This window comes from Halichoerus grypus, chromosome 5 (genome assembly GCF_964656455.1).
Source record: "Halichoerus grypus chromosome 5, mHalGry1.hap1.1, whole genome shotgun sequence".
Taxonomy (NCBI): domain Eukaryota; kingdom Metazoa; phylum Chordata; class Mammalia; order Carnivora; family Phocidae; genus Halichoerus; species Halichoerus grypus.
The window spans coordinates 170,028,390-170,050,313 of record NC_135716.1 but is presented as its reverse complement, the minus strand read 5'-3'; the positions used below and the strand labels follow the sequence as shown (position 1 = coordinate 170,050,313).

At 55.6% G+C, this 21,924-nt stretch overlaps 2 protein-coding genes and 1 long non-coding RNA gene across 4 annotated transcripts; 1 reads left to right on the top strand and 2 right to left on the bottom strand.

The window, feature by feature from the left end:
- Positions 1–20: 20 nt before the first annotated feature.
- Positions 21–6,403, bottom strand: GALE (UDP-galactose-4-epimerase). Of its 2 annotated transcripts, none has more exons than XM_036089002.2 (11): positions 6,331–6,403; positions 2,879–3,004; positions 2,645–2,760; positions 2,241–2,354; positions 1,791–1,967; positions 1,402–1,515; positions 1,260–1,326; positions 1,080–1,165; positions 901–978; positions 564–678; positions 21–393 (listed from the first exon to the last, which is right to left on the bottom strand). In XM_036089002.2, the coding sequence occupies exons 2-11, from the start codon at positions 2,997–2,999 to the stop codon at positions 335–337; spliced, it is 1,047 nt and encodes a 348-aa protein (XP_035944895.1). In that variant the 5' UTR covers positions 3,000–3,004; positions 6,331–6,403; the 3' UTR covers positions 21–334. The 2 variants fall into 2 exon arrangements, with proteins under 2 accessions (XP_035944895.1, XP_035944894.1); XM_036089001.2 differs by lacking the exon at positions 6,331–6,403 and adding an exon at positions 4,644–4,750.
- On the top strand, positions 4,831–10,159 carry LOC118533628 (uncharacterized). Its single transcript, XR_004916314.2, has 3 exons — positions 4,831–5,072; positions 8,179–8,500; positions 8,703–10,159. It is a non-coding gene; the product is annotated as an uncharacterized LOC118533628 (long non-coding RNA).
- Positions 5,774–21,330, bottom strand: HMGCL (3-hydroxy-3-methylglutaryl-CoA lyase). The gene is made up of 9 exons (XM_036089006.2): positions 21,076–21,330; positions 17,268–17,351; positions 15,101–15,208; positions 14,091–14,186; positions 12,839–12,987; positions 10,634–10,697; positions 9,019–9,207; positions 7,562–7,687; positions 5,774–6,428 (listed from the first exon to the last, which is right to left on the bottom strand). The coding sequence occupies exons 1-9, from the start codon at positions 21,133–21,135 to the stop codon at positions 6,327–6,329; spliced, it is 978 nt and encodes a 325-aa protein (XP_035944899.1). The 5' UTR covers positions 21,136–21,330; the 3' UTR covers positions 5,774–6,326.
- Positions 21,331–21,924: the final 594 nt, after the last annotated feature.

Below are 21,924 nucleotides of genomic sequence, written 5' to 3'. Positions count from 1 at the left end.
GATCGCGTGCAAGAATCTGCCCCAGTGTTAGAAAACTTTTATTTTAAATACTTCGTAAAGCGCTTCAGAGCAGTATAAATTAGTGCCTGTCTCGGGATCCTTGCTCCCCCATTCACTTCTGGTGGTCCTGATGGGTTCCTGGACGCTGTTGCAGAGAAGAGTTAGGGATACCCCCAACTCCTGGTCAGGGGAGCCCTTGGCTTCATGCCTGGTGGGCTGAGAAGGCCCAGCTTGGGTTTGAGGTAGGGGAGGCTGAGGCCCCTGGGTTCCCCCCAGAGGCTGGAGAGAGCAGCCAGTTTCTCTTTCCTTTTCTGGTGTGTGGTAGGGGAGGGTCTCAGGCCTGTGCACCGAAGCCCAAAGGATTCTGCTTCTGCCAGCGCCACAGATCTTCACCTGTGATGGGGGCAGGGTGGAGTGAGGGTCCACATCGGAATGCGTGACTGCCACCATCTCGGGCAGCCCCGGGTGGGCGTGCCCAGACCCAGGCAGCCCTTGCCCAGCCCCTGACTCCGTCCCAGGGATCAAGCCAGCACCCAGGGTCAGGGGTGGGGGCGGAAACTCACACATCCTGTCCAGCCCTAAGGCCGCTGTCCAGCCCAGCTCCTTGAGGGCCAGGCTGGGGTTGGCGTAACAGGCAGCCACGTCGCCTTCCCGCCGGGCCACCACCTTGTATGGGATCTGCGAGAGACGAAGCAGCCGTAGCTTAGCTGAGCCGGCCCTGGCCTCGCCCACCCAGCTGCCGCCCGGGCTCAGAGACGCAGGTGCAGGCACCCAGCACTAAGGCGGGCGGAGGAGCTGGGCAGTGCCGGGATGCCCGTCAGGGAGGCTAGTGGGAGGGGCCCAGGCCGCCTCGAAAGTCGGGGCAGCGGGTCGACGCGGGGTGGGGTACAGCCGGCCTACCTTCTGCCCCGAAGCCCTCTCCATGGCCCGGACCATCTGCAGCACCGAGTAACCTGTGCCCGTGCCCAGGTTGTAGATCTGCCCACGAGAGGAGAGCAGGGGGTGGGGCGGCTTGGACTCACTACCCCCTCTGGACCCCCGTCTCCCTCGCCAGCCTCGCTTCTCCCTTCTCTCCCTACCCGACAGCCACACTGCTCCTTCAGCTTCCTCAAGGCCGCGATGTGGCCCTTGGCCAGATCCACGACGTGGATATAATCCCGGACACCTGCGGAGGTGGTTGGTGTGGGGGGTGTTCAGTACCGGGCCTGTGGGACCTCACTCTCCCCCTGGCTCCTGGATCCTCCTGGTCCTGGGCTCACCTGTGCCATCCTCCGTGTCATAGTCGTTGCCAAAGACATTCAGTACCTCCCGTCGCCCGATCGCCACCTGGGGTGGAGGTCAGGTCAGCTCTTCCCAGGCCCTTGGCACCAGCTGTAACCTGACCTTCCCCTTCTCCCTTACCTGGGACACGTAGGGCATGAGGTTGTTGGGGATGCCCTGGGGATCCTCGCCGATGCAGCCCGAGGCGTGGGCGCCTGTGGGGTTGAAGTACCGCAGCAGCACCGCGTTCCAGGCCTGCGGGACACGGGTCAGGTGAGTGGGGTGAGGGTGCGGGCTGTGCCCGGGCGCAATCCAGAGCTCTCTACCTGCACCCCCGCCCCCCATCCACGCCTCATCTCTCTATCCCTGGAAAGTCCACCCACCCAGTGCTGTGACGTGGGGCAAGTCACTGCCGCTTCCAGAGTCCTCGCTTCCTCCTGGGTGGGTGGTGCTCGGGATCCCACCCTCAGGTTCATGGGAGGCCTTGAGTCCATGAGTGGGACCAGGGCTGCGTCAAGGGGGGCCCTCACCTTGTCTGCCTGGCACAGGTCCCGGATCATTTCCTCGATGAAGAACTTGGACTTGCCGTAGGGGTTGGTACAGCCACCTGTGGGGTGGGCCTCATCCAGGGGCAGGTATTGTGGGTTCCCGTACACAGTGGCTGAGCTGCTGAACACCAGGTTCTTCACCCCGTGGGCCCTCATGATCTGGCCGCGGAGGGGAGGCGTCAGTGGCCTCTGCCTCCCACGTATTCCCACCCCCTTCCTCCTCCACAGGTGAGAGGGGCTGAGGTTTGGGCACTCCTGTTTACAGATGGGGAGACTGAGGCAGAGAGGTGGGGAGCGGTAGAGGGACGTGTGTCTAAAATGGTACAGCTTGGGCCCCGCCTGACTCTCCCCTCCAGGCCCTCACCCACTGTGCCTGGCACGGCCCGCCTGGCTGGGGTCTCCTGGCGTCTGGGACCTTGCCGCTCAGCTCACCTCCAGCAGCTGGATGCTTCCGGTCAGGTTAACTCTGTAATAATCCAGAGGCTTCTGCACGGACTCTCCCACGGCCTTGAGGCCCGCGAAGTGGATGACTGCTGTAAAGCTGTGCTGCGGGGGCGGAGCCAGGGTCAGAGGTCGCTGTACAGGCCGGCCCTCGGCGGTGCCCCCTGCCTGCCTGCCCAGCACCTACCTTCTTTTTTTTTTTAAAGATTTTATTTATTTGACAGAGAGAGACACAGCGAGAGAGGGAACAAAGCGGGGGGGAGTGGGAGAGAGAGAGGCAGGCTTCCCGCCGAGCAGGGAGCCCGATGCAGGGCTCGATCCCAGGACCCTGGGATCATGACCCGAGCCGAAGGCAGACACTTAACGACTGAGCCACCCAGGCGCCCAGCACCTACCTTCTTAAAGAGACGCTGTAGGGCTGCCTGGTCCAAGATGTCCATCTCCTCAAACTCCACAGAGCGGCCTGTCAGCTCCTGAACCCGCTGCAGGCTCTCGGGCATGGAGCCCCTTCCTGGTTGAGCACAGAGAGGCCATCAAAAGAGGACGTGGGTCCTGGGCTCCCAAGGGACGAGACAGACACACACACACACACACACACACACACACACACACACACACCCCGTGCTCACCACGGACGGCGTTGTGGAAGTTGTCCACGACCACGGGCAGATAGCCGGCCTCCAGCAGCTCCAGCACCGTGTGACTGCCGATGTAGCCAGCCCCGCCGGTCACCAGCACCTTCTCTGCCATTGTACCTGGCCCAGAACACAGGGCGTCAGAGGGGGCCGAGAGTGGCCGCTCAGGGCCCCCGGCTCACGTCGGAGGCAGTAGTGTGTCCTCGTGAACAGGGTGGCCCTGGAATCAGCCCCGCTGCACGTCTGGAGACCACCTCTTTGTGGCCATAGGCCTTGGAGATCACTTCTCTCCTGGCCTCACTTTCCAGCTATTAAGTTGGAGCTTGTAATTGTACAAACGTCATGTGGTAGTGTGAGGGTTAAATGAGGGGACTCGAAAGGCCCTGCCACACCGCACGGGTGGGGAGACTGATGTGCAGGCACCACAATTTCTAGTCCCAATTTACCTGGGACTGAAGAGGAAACCTAAAGCCTCCCAGTGTCTGGGGACTAAGCAGTCCTGGCCAGAAGGAAACATGGCAGCAGCCCCGGGACTCCCAAGAGCCCAGGAAGAGGTTCTGTCTGCTCAAATTCAGGCCTTTGCAATCCCTCTGCTATCACTGGGTGTAAACTGGCCAGTGATTAACACCTCCTGCTCTGGGTAGCTCCCCCGACTCCCTCTCCCTCCGTCAGCTGGGAGGAAGCAGGAAATACACCAAACGGCCCCAGGGTGGGGTGCTTTGCCAGGCAGGCTGAGCCCAGCTCTGGAGCTGCAGCACCAAGGTCCTGGAGTGGGCCCCACCCCACCCCGGGTCAATCCGGCTGGCCCAGCCTCTACCAATGCATGCCAGGGCCAGCTGGGTCGCCGCCCAACTTTAGGCGGCACGGAGCCGGGCGGTGTAGACGTGGCCCTGGTCCCGACTCCACTGCCAGGTGTGCACCTCCGCCCTGAACAAACCCTGCGGGTAGAGTGGGGGAGGGGGGAGGAGGCTCCAGACACTCAGGTCTTTCATTCGGTGCGGCCTGGCCCGCAGCCGCCTTCCTCCTGGCTGCCTCAATCCCCTCTCCCGGCTTACCACTCCCCACCCACTTGGCTGAGCGCTTGCTGCGTGCCAGGCTCTGTACCGGGCACTTCTGCATTATTTTCCTGGATTCCCCCAACATCCCGATGAGCCAAGTGTTATGGCTGGCACTTTACCGAGAAAGATACTAAGGTCAGAGAGGTTAAGTAATTTGCCTGAGGACACACAGCTGGGACAGCCCGGCTAGAATCCGAATCTCCAGGCTCACAGCCCGCTAACCTCGCGCCAAGCAGTTCACCCTTCCCCCTCACCACCGCCTCCAGCTGGACTTCGCTCCGGACCCCGAGGCCGCCCCCACCCCCACCCCGCCGTGCGGAAGCCCGGAAAGTGGTCGCGGATGGGCCCCAGGAGGCAGGAAGGCTGGTGAAGCCTGCCTCGCCCCGGACCGACGGGGTGACCTCGGTCGGCTGTCGCCGCCTCGGTCTTCCCAGTCTGCAAAATGGAGGGGAGGAGGCGGTGAGCGGCGGGCTGGGATTTGGGCCGTGGCTCCGAAGGGGCCGAGCTCGGAGTCTCCGGGTCGGGAATGAATGAACCCGGGCCGCCCCAGCCAAGGCTGCGGGAGCTGAGAGCTGCAGGAGCCCGTCCTAGCGGGACTCTGCCCAGGACGCGGCCCGGACCCCTGAAGCCCTCCCTCGCTCTCCGCAGACCACGCAGCCCCTCGCGAGCCCGCCAGGCCCCCACCCATTCGTCTCGCGAACCTGCTCCAGACCGCGCTCCCCGCGCTCCCTCCAGCGGCGCCGCCTCCCGCGCCCCGCGTCCGGGTCACTTTAAGAGCCGACGTCCCACCTGGTCCCGCCCCCTCCACGCCCCCAAGGAAACGTGTCGCCGGGGAGCGCGCTACGGGGCGCCGGGAGGACCAAAGGCGCTGTGGCATCAAGGCGCCTGCGCGGCGTGGCTGGGGGCGTGGCTGGGGGCGGGGAGCCGGGAGCCGGGAGGCAAGCGGCGCGCCCGGGAGCTGTACCCCGGCGGGAGCCGCAGGCCGAGGGCGGGGCGGACGAGCCCGGCGCCGCGCTCCCCGCGGCCTCTCCAGCCTTTCAGTACCCGCCGAGCCCCGCAGGAAATCAGCGACGGCGAGCAGGAGAGGCAGTCCGGGGGCGGCGCTGACCGAAGGAAGCTGGTTCTGGGAGGTCTGGTTTGCAACCCCCCCGCCCCCGAGAGCCGGGGAAGCTGAGGCCCAGGGAGAGATCGCGCGGCTGACTGCGCTCAGCCCCCACGCGAACCGCCGGGGGTGGTCGGTCGGTCCGGACTCCGCCTACCAGAGTCGGCTAGGAAACGCTGCGGTGCTCCTGTTTAAAGGGAAGGCGGGGCAGAGTCATGGCATCCTGAGTGATGAGCCAAAGTGCGTGCCCAGCCCGGAGTGCCGTGGGCCCGGAGTCCGGCAGGGACGACTGCCCACAGAGCCAGGAGCCGCAGCAGCCGGGCTGTCCTGGCCAGGCCTGAGCCGGCCCAAAGCCACTGGTTTGCAGTCGTTAAGAATTCGGGAATCAGGGGGCGCCTGGGTGGCTCAGTCGTTAAGCGTCTGCCTTCGGCTCAGGTCATGATCCCAGGGTCCTGGGATCGAGCCCCGCATTGGGCTCCCTGCTCTGCGGGAAGCCTGCTTCTCCCTCTCCCACTCCCCCTGCTTGTGTTCCCTCTCTCGCTGTCTCTGTCAGATAAATAAAATCTTTAAAAAAAAAAAAAAAAGAATTCGGGGATCAGGTGGGGAAACAGAGGAGATCAGAGATGCATAGACTAGTTCCAAGTCTACACGTTCCTCTCAGAATGCCATGCTGTAAAGATGTTTTATTCCCCACCAGTCTCCCCCATTCATACACACACAGCTGCACGATACTGGCACGTGCTTTTATGTCGTTAAACCTTTAATTACATAAGCTGTGTTCAAAAATCATGTTCAGAGGGCACATTTTCCAAAGACGCTGCAGTCGGCAGGTGGTCACCAAGACAGCTCAGCCGTCACCCCTTCCAAATGCCCTCGCCAGCTTGGGGAAAAACTCCAGGCCGCTTTGCTCTGTGGAGTCAGCGACGGCCCCGGAGCCACAGCAGGTCAGGCTGTGTAGCTAGCTGACGGATTTCATCCAGAGATGGGGCCTGAGCACCAGGGAACTGGGTTCCAAGGGGGACCCCAGGCATTCAGCTCCTGGGCCGGTGGGTCCATAGGGCAGGGAGACCCGCAGCCCCCCAGGCTTCTCACTCAGACTAGGGTCCGGCAGGGAGGGCCTGAGGCCAAGCAGCTCCTGTCCCTTGCCTCCCTTTTGCAGGAGACCTATGTGTGGACCTGCCAGGGAGGTGCCCACTCCTGTTAATTTCATTCCCATTTCCATGTGCCCTTTCCCCAAATCGTTCACGTGAGCCCCTATTCCCACTGAGTCCCCCAAAGGGGCTTACAGTTTACAGGTAGCCTGAGCCACTTTGGAGCTGGTTTTTCTGTTCAGGGCTTGGCAGATAAAGGTCCCAGCTTCCAGGAGCTTCTGGAGGTTCACACCCTTTGAGAAACAAGTTAGAGGATGCACTAGGTCATGACATGCCTGCAACACCCAGGGAGACATCGGACTGGACAGAAAACCGATACTAAGAGAGTAAAGGTGAAGATCTTCTTGTTCCTCTTGTGCTGGGACAGCACCTGCCTGCAAGGCTGCAGCCTTCTGCCATCTGGGGTTACCCCGGGGGCTCCCCTTGTATAAGATGCCTCTGTCTGCGGAATGGTTTCTACTGCTGCCACCACGGCAGGGATCTCGTCATTCTCGTTCAGTCCACATCTCCAGCGCCCAGCACAGGGCCTGGCCTGCAGCAGTCAAAAAGTGCAGACTGAAGTAATAAAGACTGCCAGGCAGAGTGAGCCGGGAGGGAAACACCACCACCCGAGAGGGCCACCCCGAAAACCTGTCCGTGGCAGGAGCTCACATGTACCGATGCATACTGTGTGCTCAGCTCTGGGCTGGGCACTCTCCATTTTCTTTTTTTTTTTTTTTTTTTAAGATTTTATTTATTTACTTGAGAGAGAGAGAGAGAATGAGAGAGAGCACATGAGAGGGGTTATAGTCAGAGGGAGAAGCAGACTCCCTGCCGAACAGGGAGCCCGATGCGGGACTCGATCCCGGGACTCCAGGATCATGACCTGAGCCGAAGGCAGTTGCTTAACCAACTGAGCCACCCAGGCGCCCTCTCCATTTTCCTACCTAGTCCTCATCACAGCCCCACAAAGGGGAGCTGTCAGCATTCCCGTTTCCTAGGCCCAGGGAGGTGAAGTCGTTTGTCAGGTCACACAGCCTGTGAGTGGCAGGACTAGGTTTTAAACCAAGATCCATCTGGTCCCAAAGCTCAGACGAGATACTGCTTCCAAGCCACCACTGAGGGTCCTCACTAACTAACAAGAGCCCTGGGGACAGCTGTCTCCTTCTCCTGCCCTCATTTTACAGGGAGCAGTACAGGTCCAGAGGGAACTGGCTCAGGTCATGGATGTGGCCCTTTCCCTACTCCTTGGTGCCTCCTCTGCTACCTCTTAACTGTCCTCCCTTTCACCAAAAAACCCCTAAACAAAACCATCAGCTTCTGTCCTCAGGCTTCGAGGGTTCTAGTCAGTTCGGGGCTGTCGCCAGCAGGGGGCAGGTGCGCTTACCGTGTGAATGCCCAAGCCAGACAGCATGTAGACAAGGTCCTCAGTGGCCAAGTTTCCGGATGCCCCCTGTGCATAGGGACAGCCTCCAAGTCCTGCCACGGAAGAGTCCACGACACTCACTCCCATCTGGAAACACAAGGATGGGGAAACATGGGTGTCACTGTGGGGACCAGAGCCTACAAAGCCGGGAGGTCTTTGCAAACCTCCCAATCAACTGCTGCCTGAAATTCCACTGAGAGTTACTCTTTCCTTTGGCTAAGGATTCTGTCAATGTTTCTCTTTTTAGTTCCTGGGAACACTGTGAATCTTTTTTTGGACAGTTTCCTATGCCAGGTTATCTTCCCCGGTTCCTTTCACACTTAACTCCTCACCCTGAAAGGTCTCCCCAGGCGCTTCCTGGCCACAAACCTAAAGGAAGCACCTCCCACGGTTGAGCTTTCAGGCCCCTGTTGTTTACTGCTATTCATTTCCCCACTTCCCACCACCCCAGCCTAAGGCTGCTCTCACTTCAAGTTGGGCCTCTAACCCCAGGGGGCCTATCCCATTTCCCTGGGTCAGCACCGCCCACTCTCCTAATGACTGTTTCCCTTTCTCTTCTCCCCTCAAACCTCCCACAGACCTTAACCTGGACAGCTACAACAGAGAAAACAGACCCAGCTTACAGAATCATGTGGCTTAGAGACCTGAGCCTCTAGGAGATAACTTAAGACCCAAAAACAAACAAAAACCCCACAAGAACAAAGGCGGCCCAGGATGGCTTTAGCAAACCTAAAGACAACAGGCCAGACTTCAGCCAACGCGACAGCAAGGGCAGACACAAGACGCAGACACACCTGTGTTCAGACACGCAGAACTTTCTCAGGGGTGGCCAGTCCACAAGGAGCAAACCTCAAGGGAAACCCAATCTGAACCCTCAGTTCAGTCTTCGGGGAACAGCAGGTAAGACCCCCCTGGAGTGACCTCTGCTGGCCTCTCCGAGCCCCCCCTTGCCCGCTCCCTACGCACGTGCGCACGGTCACACCACTCCCTGGGTCCCCCGGTGTGTGTTCTCCCCAAACCCCACCTCAGCCTTACAGCGCAGGGCTGCCTAGTCAGCTTCCCGTTCCCTCTTCCAGCTGCTTAACTTCCTCACATCCTCCAGGCCTCATTCAGGTCTCTCCTGGCAAATCCTCTCGGACCTCCCCAGCTGGGATGGAGGCCTTCCTCAGCTGCGTGCTTCCTCCCTGCAGGTGATCTGTCACAACGCGCTGGGACTACCACAAAACTCCCCTGACTATCCCCCTCACACACCCTTACAGGCCAGGGTCACGTGTCCGTGTCCTCTGTGGCTGCCCCAGGGCCTGGCACACAGGTATCCGTGAATCCTCACTGAAAGAAGGCGGGAACCTAGCTGTCCTGCCACTGTGTCCTTTCGGAGAATGCACACGTGCCTTTCTCCTCGGACCTGCCCCGATTACCTGCAGGGCCATCAAGGTGTTGGCCAGGGCCTGGCCGTAGGTGTCATGGCAGTGGACAGCCAGGGCAGCCACGGGCACCTCGTGCATGACAGCCGACAGCATGTCCTTCATGATCCCAGGGGTGCCCACACCGATGGTGTCCCCCAGGGAGATCTCGTAGCAGCCCATCGAGTACATCTTCTTGGTGACCTGGGGAAGCAAGCAAGCAAGCACTTGGAGGACACCGGGTTCCTCAAGCCAGGGGCCCAACACCTCAGAAGCAGGGGTCCGGGCCTGTGCCGAACATCTCCGTGTCGGAAACACTACGTTCCTGTCCGATCATCGGCTCCTTACAACTTTCTAGTGGGAATGATGATCCCCACTCTACTCACCAGGAAGCGGAGATGTAAGGGAACAGAGCTGGCCCCTGGAGTATCCCTGGGCTGCAACCCCGAGCTTTCCTCCCACCCTTTCCTGCCCCTGTGCCCCCGACTTCAGGCCTTCACGTGCCACCTCCACACACCGGGGCAGAGCCAACGACTGGAATCAATAAAATGGATTCCTCTCACGTGACTTTACCCTCAGTAAGATCTACAATCTCGTGGGTCTGAGGGGCTAGTTATGTATTTTTAATAGAAGTACCTGTTTAAACTTTTAGAAGCTCATCTGCAAATCCCTAAAGTCACTGAGAAGCCAGGGCAGCGTGTGCCCCACTTGAGATGCTGCCCCACACTGTGCTGCCAGACGGCGGGCATGTGACAGGGCCCAGGACGCAGGTGACACTCTCAGAGGCCTGCCAGGCAGATGGACCGGCGAGGCCCCACCGCCCAGGCGGCACACTGAGGACAGCCGGGCTGGGGGCAGACGCTGCAGTGAAGGAGCGGGCTCTGGAGTGACACACGCTGGGTCACCATCCCAGTTCGGCCGCTCCCAGGCTGGGGGGCCCTGGCAAAGGGCCGATCCTTTCGGAGCTTCCACTTCCCCTTCCCCTTCCGAGAAGCAGTGGTGGGACTCGGCCGGGCGGCTGCGGGGCGGGCGGCTGGGACAGGAGCGCCACCACTGTCAGCAGCGTGCTCTCCTCGGGGCTCCCCGGTGGGCAGGGAGAGCAGGGCGGTGGCCGGTAAACGGACTGGGGACTGAGACCTAGTGTCCCCATTTGCAACCTGTGTGGCAAATTATTTAGTCTGTTTCCTCGCTTGAGAAACGGACTAACAATAGTAACACCAAATTCGCAGGGTGACTTTGACAACTAAGTGGCATGAGCTCTCGGGCTGCTCAGACTCTGGTCCCACACTGCGCTCTCCTCGGTGCGGACTTGGTTCCTGCTCGGGGGACACCAAGGGCGTGGTGGCCTCTCCAACCACGGCAAGGAACTGCGGGGAGCCTGGGTGGGGAGCCCCTCCACAGATCCCCTCAACTATCACCTGTCCACTGACCAGACTGCAAACTGAGTCAGAGGCCTCCAGGCTGGGGCAGAGGCTTCAAGCGCACTAGGAGGTGGGCCTCCAGGAGCAAGTGCTGGGAGCTGCGTGAACGAGTGATATCAGTGACCCGCCGGGACAGGGTGGTGAGGGGAACCTCAGGGGCAGGCCAGGCAGACAACCCTCAGAAAACCCCCGGCCCGATACCCACACACCTCAGCTACTTTAGCCGGGGAGATCTTCCCTTCATAGGGGCATCCGAGCACACAGGAGACATACCTGTGGGAGGACGGGGAGGGATGGTGTCAGCGCCCCCAGGCTTCCAGGCCGGAAGTCTGACAGCCATCCCTGAAGGGGGACAAGGTCAAATGCCTGGGGGAAAGGCAGACTCAGTACCGCCGGGCCAGAACGGAGTGGGTGCCGCGTGGCGCCAGGAGGGGGCAGTGGCGAGCCGGGGCAGGGAAGCGGGGCTGCCCAGGCCTGAGGGGAGAAGCCAGAGGGCAAGGTGAGCAGGCACCTGAGCCCTGGGGCGGGGAGACAGAGCAGAACATCCGCCACAGGCAGCTGGGGCCCCTACTCCCGTGGGGGGGGGGGGGGCAAGGACTGATGAAACCCAAGAAGGAACAGAAGGGCTGGGCTGGCCTGCGGGCCAAGGATCGGCTGCTCCGGTGAGCTGCCCAACGATCCAGACACTCCTTTATTCTACGGACACTGACAGAGTTGCCCACGACGTGCCGGGCGCTGGGTCACGCTGTGAAAAGGCCGACAGGTCCCTGCCCCCACGGAGGCTATTTCCAGTTAGAGACAGAGCCGATACGAGGGCAACCGAAGGAGTGGGTGAGGTGACGTCGGAGTGATGTGCTCCGGAGGGGAAAACAGGATGTGGCGGGAGTGACGAAGACGAGGCTGACCGAAGCCAGGGCGGCCCAGCCAGACCTCCAAGGCTCTGACACGGGGGCCGAGCAGGGGGGCAGGTGGCGGGAGAGCCACTGGGAGAGCCTTCCAGGCAGAGAGCAGCGCAGTGTGGAGCCCCTGAGGTGGTAGAGAGGGTGCTCAAGCCTCAGAAGGACGGAGGGCCCTGAGGGCCTCTGAGGGCCCAGAGCGTCTGCGGCGGCGAGCACAGCACGTGGCCGACCCGGTGACCTGCCAGCCGTGGGGACTTTGGCTTTGGACCTTGGTGGGCTTCTGTTCCCACCTGCCCTCTTGGCGCTAAGGCCCCACTGAGACCTCTTAGAGTCTGGCAAACTGTTCCGCATGTGACAGGCATCACAAATGTTGGCTGGATACATCATTTCAGGCTCAAAGATCTCAGGGTGTTTTCCCAACTTCCTTCTCCCCCTTGTTCTCCAGTCGCTGCTCAGCAAAGAGAAGGGAGATGCTGAGGAACGAGCACAGGCTTGGGAGTCGGGCAGACCCCATGGGCCCCTGCTTCCCCAGGCCCCGCGCATCCCCAGCACCCCAGCGTGCTGGCCCTGCGCCGCGGGAGGGAGCCCACCACGAACTGTGGCACGTGGGCTCTGCCCTCATGGGGCGCAGGGTCCGGCGGGGGAGAAGCTAACATGCAGCTAAGTGCTCTGTCAGAGGATGTCCAGGGGGCCATGAGAGCCCGACGAGGGGCACGAACACCAGCTGGGGGCCAGAGAAAGCTTCCCGGAGAAGCTGGAGGATGAGCAGGAGCTAGCCCAGACAAGCAGGATGTAGCACAAGAGAGTTCTGAGTCTATGGAAAGCACCCGGAGGCGAGAGAGAGCGGGAGCATGGACAGAAGGAATGAAGTTCCAGTCGGGCTGGAACGCAGCGAGCTGAGGAAGCAGGGCGGGGGGGTGAGTGGCAGTGGACGAGGCTGCGGACAAAGGCAGTGTCTCGGAAGCCGGGGGAGAAGCCCAGAGCCGGGGCGTCCCCGACAGGTTTTAACCAGGGAGGGAGGTGATCACATGTGCACGTTCAGAAAGAGCACGCTGGGTGCGCTGTGGACAGCGGCGCGACCTCACAGCCGACTCTTCGGCCTTCCTGAGCCGGGTCTGTCTTCTGGAAGCTGGGAGAGCCCTGCTTGCTGGGGGACTGTGAAGTCACAGATGACACAGGGACAATGCCTGGAGACCCAGAGGCCAACGGGGGTCCTCAGACATGTGTGGAGAGGGGTTGCTGGAGCTGGGATTCATCTGACCCCCACAGACCCTGGTGAGTGTCCTGTCCTGCTGGATTCCTCTGGGGAACTGACCCCAAAACCAGTCTGGAGAAAGCACTTGCCAGGATTTCCTGAGCACAGCTACCTGAGGAAAGATCTCAAGGTGTGGAGCATGGGCTGTCTGCGCCCAGGATAAGAAGTACGTAGGGGGACGGTGGCTTGAGTCAGAGCCTGGCCCCCTTCCAGAACGGTACTGAAGAGGAGGCAGGCGGCACCGACGCGGTGTGACTCACCCGCGCACGGGGATGCCGGCGGCCCGAGCTGCCCTCAGGATTTCGTCGGACCGCTGTAAGCTCTCATCGATGGAGCAATTGGTGTTCTTCTTGGTGAACAGCTCTGAGGCAGCTCCGAAGACGGTCACCTCCTTGGCTCCAGCAGCAACCTGCCAAGAGCCAGGTGAATTCCTTTCAGCCTTTGTCTCTTCAAGGAACACCAGCATGGCAAAAACCCTTGTCTTACAGTGAATTTTCTAACACACGAATATCATGGGTTGAACTGTGTCCCCCCAAAAAACATCTGTAGAAGTCCTAATCCCTGGCACCTCAGAATGTGTCCTTATATGGAAATAGGGTGGGTGCAGAAGTAATTAGTTAAAATGAGGTCACAGTGGTCCTGACTCCAATAGGACTGGTGTCCTTCTAAGATGGAGGCCATGTGAAGACACAGAGGGGAAGGCCAGCGAAGACGGAGGCAGGATGGGAGGGAGGCGTCTACAAGCCAAGGAATGCCAAGGACTGCGTCTTCACCAGAAGCTAGGAGAACTGTGTCCTCCCAGCCCTCAGGAGGAACCAACCCTACTACCACCTGGATTTCAGACTTCTCGCCTCCAGAGCTGTGAGAGAATACATTTCTGTTGTTTTAAGCCACCTAGCTTTTGGTATTTTCTTATGGCAGCCCGAGGAAATTAACACGGTGAATTCTATCTCCATTAAAGAAACACCACCACCCTTGGCCTTCCCCCAAGGCCCAGCGCTGCCGCTGACATCACTGCCCTGGACATCACTCTTAAGAACAGCTTCCTGCCTAAATTCAGAGTCAGCATCCCCAATGACGTTCTTGTCCAACACTCTAAAAAGATGGCAGATACTAGCAACCACCGTGAGGAGCACGATCACCTTTCTCTAAAGAGGAAATGGATAATAACAACAAAAGCTAATAGGTATTAAACACGTACTTTCTCCCAGGCTCTTGCTAAGTAATGTAGGCACATTCTATCCTCTGAAATCCTCCCAGCATTAGGTGCTATGATCAGGCCTACCTTATAGGCAGAATCTGAGGCTCAGGGGGTTAAATAGCTGGTCAAGGTCAGAGAGCTGGGGGTGGCAGGGCCAGAACTGCCCTGGGTCTGTCTGACAGTGCTCATCATTACTGGAGACGAGCCGTTGAGACAGACAGCCCAGGATAGGGACTAGGGCCCAGTGACAAGACAGGGACCAATGTCATCAATCTCATTTAGGAGAGCCCGCCATCAAGCGAGTCTCTTACCGCTGCCTGGAAGCCTTTGATATTTGGGGTCAGGACTGGGTAGTTGATGCCAGGAAATTTCTGGATGCCCTTCAAGACTTCAGCATTGTCAGCCATCTGGGAGCCAAAGGAGACATTGCCAGGTCACTGCCGAGTCAGGCAGAGAGCTCAGGTAGAGAAAACATTTTTATCACGAAATCTCTTGTCCAGAACCCCTGAAGAATGAGTCCTTTTGCAGAGCTATGTCTCCCCAGTGCTTTTACTGTTTGACCGAGGATGGGCCCGAAGGCTCCTTGGGGCCGGTAAGTCCCCCAATTTCTCTCTAGAGCTAATACCGCCAGCTTCACACAAGCAGTAACAACACTACCAGCCATTGACTGAGAACAGACTCTCTGTTACTTTTTTTTCCTTTTTTTTTAAAGATTTTATTTTATTTTATTTTATTTTGACAGAGAGAGACCCAGCGAGAGAGGGAACACAAGCAGGGGGAGTGGGAGAGGGAGAAGCAGGCTTCCCGCCGAGCAGGGAGCCCGATGCGGGGCTGGATCCCAGGACCCTGGGACCATGACCTGAGCAGAAGGCAGACGCTTAACGACTGAGCCACCCAGGCGCCCCTGACTCTGTGTTACTTAATGCTCGGCTGAAACAGGATCTTTCTTCCCACTTGATTGTTTCTGTGAAACAGGAGTCATCCGTCTTTCCCTTTTACAAACACAGATACCACTTTTCTAGACAAGGCTAGAGATTCTAGACTTCCAGAGCCAGAAGGGGCCTGAGAGGTCACTCTCAGCCTGGAGTGGGGAAGACCTCCCCAGGGTCCCCAAGCAAGTCAGGGGCAAAGCCAAGATGGAATCCAAGCCTCCTGCCTTCTAGGTGATGGTCTTCTGCTGCTCCATGCTCCCACAAGTCACAAGAGCAAGCCAGAGATCTGGAGACCTATGTTCCCAGCTTCTACTTACTTCCAGGGCAAATGCAAAACTTCACATCTCTCTCATCTGAGAAACGTTTATTACTGAGGGCCGGGGGCTCACCTGGGGAACCCACTTGGGGGACACAAAGCTGGTGGCTTCTATAACGGGAAGTCCTGCTTCAGAAAGCATGTCTATCAGCTTGATTTTCGTAGAAGTAGATACGATATTCTGTGATGAAGAAAGAAACACCAGAAAAGACGGGGTTAGCAACAGTGGGAATAAAATGGTCTCAGACCCGGTGCCTGTTAGTTCAAAGCTTTGTTACAGCATGCACTTCACTATCTCGACTTCCAAACACGAGCATGAATTCACATGTAATTCATGCCAATAGGTGGGGGACATGTCCAAGTTCTACAGATAGCATTTTGCAATGGAGGCAGCTTCTCGCCTGAAAAGGAGTTAATATTTACATGGAAACAATATTTTTCTATCATAAAGGCTTTTTCTTAACTGTTTGTGAATTTATGACCCCATCATAAACAAATTGAGAGCAATGTGCCATGACCTGAAAGGGCAGAGATGACTAACCCTCTGTCTGCGTCCATGAGATGGGGCCCCAAAGTATCACTTTGTCCCCTTTTCTGTCTCCCAGCTGGCACTGGACCTCATCCTCACATGGTCAGCCTGCTGCTTCTTTCTCTCCCTCCCCCACCATGCCTAGTTGCTCACCAGATTCTATGGATCCCTCTTTCCAAATCTACTATTATTCTCCCCTGTATTTTATGGCATGGTCTCACTCTACCAATTCATCCCATGCAGGAATCTTTCTAAAACAGTCTCCATTGTTTCACTCTCCCGCTCAAAAGCCTTCCATGGCTCCCTAGTACTTACAGGATTAGGTAAAAAAAAAAATTCTAAGAACTCCAAGTCCTTCTCACCAGGCCCTTTCACGCCAACCCCCTCAATTTCATTGCTTTACCTTAATCCATCCCGTAAGTGATTTCTGAGAGCCCTCCCTGTTCCAGGCATGGTGCTAGGTGCTAGGAATACGGCAGTGAGCAGAACAGACGTGATTCTGCCCTCACAGAGCTCATAGTTTATTGTTATCAATAAGCTCTCACTATTAAAGCTACGCTTTCCAAAAAAAGAAAGAGCTTTTCCGATTGAAAAAATAATGCACAATTATTTCAGAAAACATGCCCCAAACAAAAGAAAACCATCCTTAAAATCTCCCAGAGGTAACACTGGTAACATCCTGATAATGTGACTTTCCAGATCTGTGTAGTCCAAGATATTAGACGTTAGCCATGTGTGGTTAAATTTACATTAATTTAAATTATATAAAAACAAAATTTCAGTTCCCCGGCTACACTAGCCACATTTCAAGTGCTCAACAGTCTTGTGTCCAAGACAGCTCACATCTAGAACATTTCCATCCTCACAGAAAGCGCTACCGGACAGCACTGTTCGAGATCCTTTTCTAGGGAGATGTTCCCACAGATATGTAAACTTTTTTGTTTTACATATAAGTGTAAGATGAAAGAAAATGTCTATTATTTTATAATCTGCTTCAGTCACTTAACATGTTCCTTATTAGTACAGCTTCCTAATCCATTTAATGAAGTCATTAAAGTATTTGAGCTAGGGGCGCCCGGGTGGCTCAGTCGGTTAAGCGTCTGCCTTCAGCTCAGGTCCTGATCCCAGGGTCCTGACATCGAGGCCCGCATTGGGCTCCCTGCTCGGCAGAGAGCCTGCTTCTCCCTCTCCCTCTGCCTGCCGCTCTGCCTACTTGTGCTCTCTACCTGTCAAATAAATACAATCTTTAAAAAAAAAAAAAAAAAAAGGTATTTGAGCTACCTTTCTCCACACTGAGCACTGAGGTGGTTTCCAACTGTTTTATTACAACGAGGTTGTGAGCAACGTCTCTAAGGCTAAATCTTTGCATGTGGCCTTCATGACGTTTGGGGATAAGTTGAATCCCCTTACACAGGATTGGAATTGCCAGATGACAGGCATGCCCTCACCCTCCCTCTCCTCTCCTGCCGCCCTTCCCATCTGCCCTGCTGCAGGGGATCTTGAGACGGACCGGGGACTCCACACCTGGGGCACCGCCGTCTTGGATTGCTTTACTGTCACCCACGATTGCCTGGCCTTCTCGACTTTGCTCTGCGTGGGGGGGGGGGGTGCAGGGGGGGCGATCATATCTTGCTCTGTCCATCCCCGCGGCGCCCACCACAGGCAACGCTTGCTGTTCAAAAAACCTCTTCTGGTTGAATTCCATCTTTACCTTTTCATTTTGTAGTCCGTCTCGGGCACCAACTTCCACAATTTTCACTCGCTTTGGGAAAGTACCCAGAGAAGAGGTGCTGACCTTTGATTTAAAAGAGGAAACAAAAAGTGACGGGAGGAGATTGTCACAATTCTCCAAGGGGACAAATCTAAACGAATGGACCCACCTTCACTGAGACAGGAAGCAGTATTTCTCACTGTAAACACTCCGTATCTCTCACATTTGGTTTATTTTAGAAGGAAGAACAAAAAGAACAAAAGCATTTCACTGAGGAATGGGCAAGAGATTCCTGCTCCTCGTACCGGCCCATTTCTAACCACCAGTCTGACAGCTGAGCATTTGGGTTGTTTCTTACACAAACCTATTCGCACCTCCTAAACTTAGAAGTCCCTCAACAGAACTGTTTAAATTCTAAGGCTCCGTCTGGCTTCATCCTTTCTCAGTAAAAAACAACACATGCATTCTATTGCTTAAGCCAGAAACCTGACTCATCCCCTTACCCCACTCCCCATGGGCTAGGAGGTTCTTAGCATTTGGTTCCTGCTGATCTCAGAGAGCTCATGACTTGTTTTTACCATCCCACATCCCCCAGTGAACTCATTACTTGTCCCGACTCCCCCTCTTCCCCCATTGGGGTCCCTGTACTGCAGCCCCAATGGCCTTCCTCCCACAGCAGGGCCTCAAGGCTTACCGTTCCCTCTGCCCAGAATGCTCTTCACTTGGCTCTTCCACATCTGGCTCTTTCTCACCTTTCAGCCAGATGGGCCTCCTCTGACTGCCCTCTGTAAAGCTGCCAATCCCCTGACCCTCATTATTTTCTATCTCAAAACTCCAATTCCTGGGGTGCCTGGGTGGCTCAGTTGGTTAAGCGTCTGACTCTTGATTTTGGCTCAGGGTTGTGAGATTGAGCCCCACACTGGGTTCCGCACAGGGCGTAGAGCATGCTTGAGATTCTCCCCCTGTCCCTCTGCCCCCGCTATAAAACAAACAAACAGGGGCGCCTGGGTGGCTCAGTCATTAAGCGTCTGCCTTCGGCTCAGGTCATGATCCCAGGGTCCTGGGATCGAGCCCCGCATCCGGCTCCCTGCTCCGTGGGAGGCCTGCTTCTCCTCTCCCACTCCCCCTGCTTGTGTTCCCTCTCTGGCTCTCCCTCTGTCAAATAAATAAATAAATAAAATCTTTAAAAAAAAAAAAAAACTCTAATTCCTTCAGAGCCCTGACAATAATGCCTACTCAGTTTCCTTCAGGAGAATATAAGCTCTACGAGACTTTGTCTCCACCTCTGCTCCATCCCTCATGTGTGGCCCTGCGCTTGGCACAAAGCAGGCATGCATTAAAAAGTCACTGAAACAACAAATAAATGCATGACGGGTATAGCCACCCCGGGGGGAGGGCAATTCCTAGGTAGAGGAGAGGAGTAGTTAGCCTTGGACTTTGTGGGGTTTGGGGGATGGAGGAGGACTTGTTCTGTTGCAGTCATAGGCTGGGTGATGACAAGGAGTGGGTCCGGGGAGAGAGGACACCAACAGCTGAAGACAGTATAAAAAGGCTTTGCATCTCCTCCATTTAAAGTCTGCCCCAAATCTTCCCCTCCTTGCCACCAAGCAATATGACGCTTCTTTTCCCTCTTTCCTCTGTTCTTAATACTGTAACTCTTCAAAATAACTTCATTTTACCAGATTTAATCTGGATAACCATACTGCAATGGGGCAAGGGGAGAAGTGCACTGGGTAATCTGCTAAGGATCCCAAACTCCTGAAACCCTTAAGGAAGGAAACATTCCCTGCTATGAATCAGCTGGATCTTGAATAACTCACCTGAACTGGCCTTGCTTTCAGTCAGCAAAACTTCCTAGAGACTAAGGTGATGAGCCACTGAATTTCATGAAGTCAACAGGCTAGGTTGGAAGGTCCCTGCAAGTTGAATGTCACTACAACAGGGATGTTCAGCCTATGCTGGTACATTGCCCTAAGTCGATCCCACTGGAATGTAAACTGCACGAGGCAGGGACTTTTGTTTTATCCGTTCCTGTAATTCCAAGGCCCTGGGACATAACAGGGCCTTGTTGAAAGCATGCAAGACCTGCTTCCAGGTTCCTTTTACTAGAACAGAACAAACTTAATTCCACGTCCTTCCCCATAACAACTCTTCACATAATAAAACAATAAATCACATTTATTAAGCATTTAATATTTGCCAGGCACTCATAAGAGCCTTTTACATATTAACCCTATCATCCTCTCAACCTTATTAGGTAGGAACTATTACAATCTCTATTTTACTGTGAAAAATATGAAGCCCAGAGATTAAGTAACTTTCCCAAGGTCACACAGCTTGTCATGAGTCATTATCTGAACCTGGCAGTGTTGATCTACAGCGCTGGCTCTTAACCCCTGGGCCACGTTGCCTCTTTGCCACTTTTCTCTCGTTCCCCGCTCCCCCGCCCCAAGTCTTCTCTTGTCTTGGTTAACACCCAGCTGGTTCCCTCTGCACAGCTCTGCTCAGAGATGATCTCTAACCACAGAAGTCCTGGGCCAAGCCTCCTGAGCTATGGTATATCTATACCAACAGCTAATACCAACTAAAGCCCAGTGCTAACTTCAGGATCAGTTACTCATTTAGTACCTACATGGCAGGGACTATCATTATCTCAACTCCATACAGGAAGAAACAGCCTCAGAAAGATTTTCCAAAATCACATAGCTAGCAAGTGAAGAAGTCTGGCCTTGAACCATCTGTTTCTGATACAGAAAGTTTCTGCTAGTAACCCCATGGAGAGCCTATGACCACCACCTCCTTACACCAGGAATTTTTTCAAAGCACTTTAATACCCACCATCTCACGTAGTTTTCCAAGCTGGAAGTACCATCTTTATTTTACACATTAATAATTGGTAGGGGTGGGTGGCCTAGTAGACATTAAAGTGGTTTTCGGAGGGGTCCACTTGCCAAGATAGTGTAATTTCCCCACTACACACTTATAACCCCTTCTAAACTTAAAGCAAAAATAACGCACCTGATTTATCACTTACTATGAGCTAAAACAATGTCAGATGCTTTACCTACGTTTCCCTTAACCTCCAAAGAACTCTGAGGTAATGTTTACCCATGTTATAGATGAGAAAAACTGAGGTTTAGAGAGCAAATAATTGTCATTCGACCTAGAAAGTGGCAGAACCACTGGGACACCACAGCTTCAGCTTTAACCAAAACAATTTCTTCAACCCCTCATTCCACTAGGTCTCCTACACTTTCCCTCCACTCGAGCAGGGCAGGGGGAAACATCAGGATCCAACATGACCAAAGTACAATTCCAAGGGAATCGATCACACATGGTTCTACGCAACCCCGGTCCTACTTGGCACACTAGGATACCTCTCCTAACGTCCCCAAACGCAACAAGAGCTGGAAATGCAGGCAGAGGGAGGGCGAGGACCTTGCTTTTCCCCTCGGAAACTGGAAGATTATTCGTGATTTTCACTACTGAAGAGCTTGGAGAGCTCGGAAGCTCAGAGGGAGAAGGTGCCAGGGTCGCCGGGAAGAGCCTTGGACGGAATCAGGACACCTGGGACGGCGCCCCAGGTCTCAAGACCCGGGCAAGTCGTTCCCCATCTATGGGCCTCAGTTTCCCCATGCCCCTCAAGGGATTTGAGCGGGACAAAGTAGATCTGAGACTCCAAAGCCCTCCCGACAGTGGCCTGAGCAGCTGTCCGGCTCCTCCTCTCAGCTGCCGCCACGGGCCAAGGCCCCGACCCCGACTGTCACGGTGCCTGCAGGGCCACCCCTCGGCGGGCCGGGGCACTTACAGCCCGGAGAGACGCCAAGCCCACCAGTCTCCGCGGCAGCACCTTCCTCATCGTCGCCATCTTGGCCCAGCTTCCGCCGCGGCTCCCCGCTGAGTCCCACGTGACCGCCGAAGGCCAGGTGGGCGTGCCTCCGCCTTTGGGGCGGGGCTTCTGGAGCCACGTGATGATGCCCTACGCGGGCTCTCTTTCCAGCTTCTAGGGTTTTATTCATTCTGGCCAGTTCTTCCTTACCCGTTGTGTTTTTTTCTGAGTGCTTTCTACTTGCCATGGAAAAGTGAGGCTAGGACTATGAAAATGAACAAAAAATAATCAAGGGGTTTAGAGTTTGGGAGCTCTTGGAAGACATTAATAATCACACAAATAGTTGTATAATTACTACCTTTCGCAATAAAAAGACGAAGCATTACTATTTGCCATGCGCTGTTCTGAGTTCTTCGCCCGTGTTAACTCTTCCATCACGATCTCCAGGATTCAAATGTAGGCAGTCGACGGGAGGGAAAGAGCGCGCGCGCGCTGGTGAGCGAGAGCATCCTTTGATTTCATACCTTTAAAATGGGTAAGATTTATCCAGGTGAAGAGGACACAAGAAAAGCTTTCCAGAGAGCATAACATATGCGAAGACCCTGAGGCAAAGAAATTGAATGCTTAGAGCAGTGTTTTTCAAAATGCATGTTGTACCCCATTAATTGGTCATAACATTAATCTAGTGGGTGCCAACTTAAAAAAAAAAAAAAGCATTGGAGTGTATTGCATAAGTAATAAAGCTAAGTATTGCTTTGCAAATCTTATTTTTATATATGTCAACCAGGTTGCAATGTAAAATAAATTTCTTACTGTAGGCTGCAATTA

Coding starts and splice junctions, on each gene's coding strand:
- GALE (XM_036089002.2), bottom strand. CDS start 2,999: ATGGCAGAGAAGGTGCTGGTGACCGGCGGGGCTGGCTACATCGGCAGT. Junction 1,968..2,240: donor GAAGCATCCAGCTGCTGGAG/GTGAGCTGAGCG, acceptor CTCCGCGGCCAG/ATCATGAGGGCCCACGGGGT. Junction 979..1,079: donor AGGAGCAGTGTGGCTGTCGG/GTAGGGAGAGAA, acceptor TCTCGTGGGCAG/ATCTACAACCTGGGCACGGG.
- HMGCL (XM_036089006.2), bottom strand. CDS start 21,135: ATGGCGACGATGAGGAAGGTGCTGCCGCGGAGACTGGTGGGCTTGGCG. Junction 15,209..17,267: donor ACGGACTACAAAATGAAAAG/GTAAAGATGGAA, acceptor TCTTCATCACAG/AATATCGTATCTACTTCTAC. Junction 7,688..9,018: donor ACACCTTGATGGCCCTGCAG/GTAATCGGGGCA, acceptor TTGTGTTTCCAG/ATGGGAGTGAGTGTCGTGGA.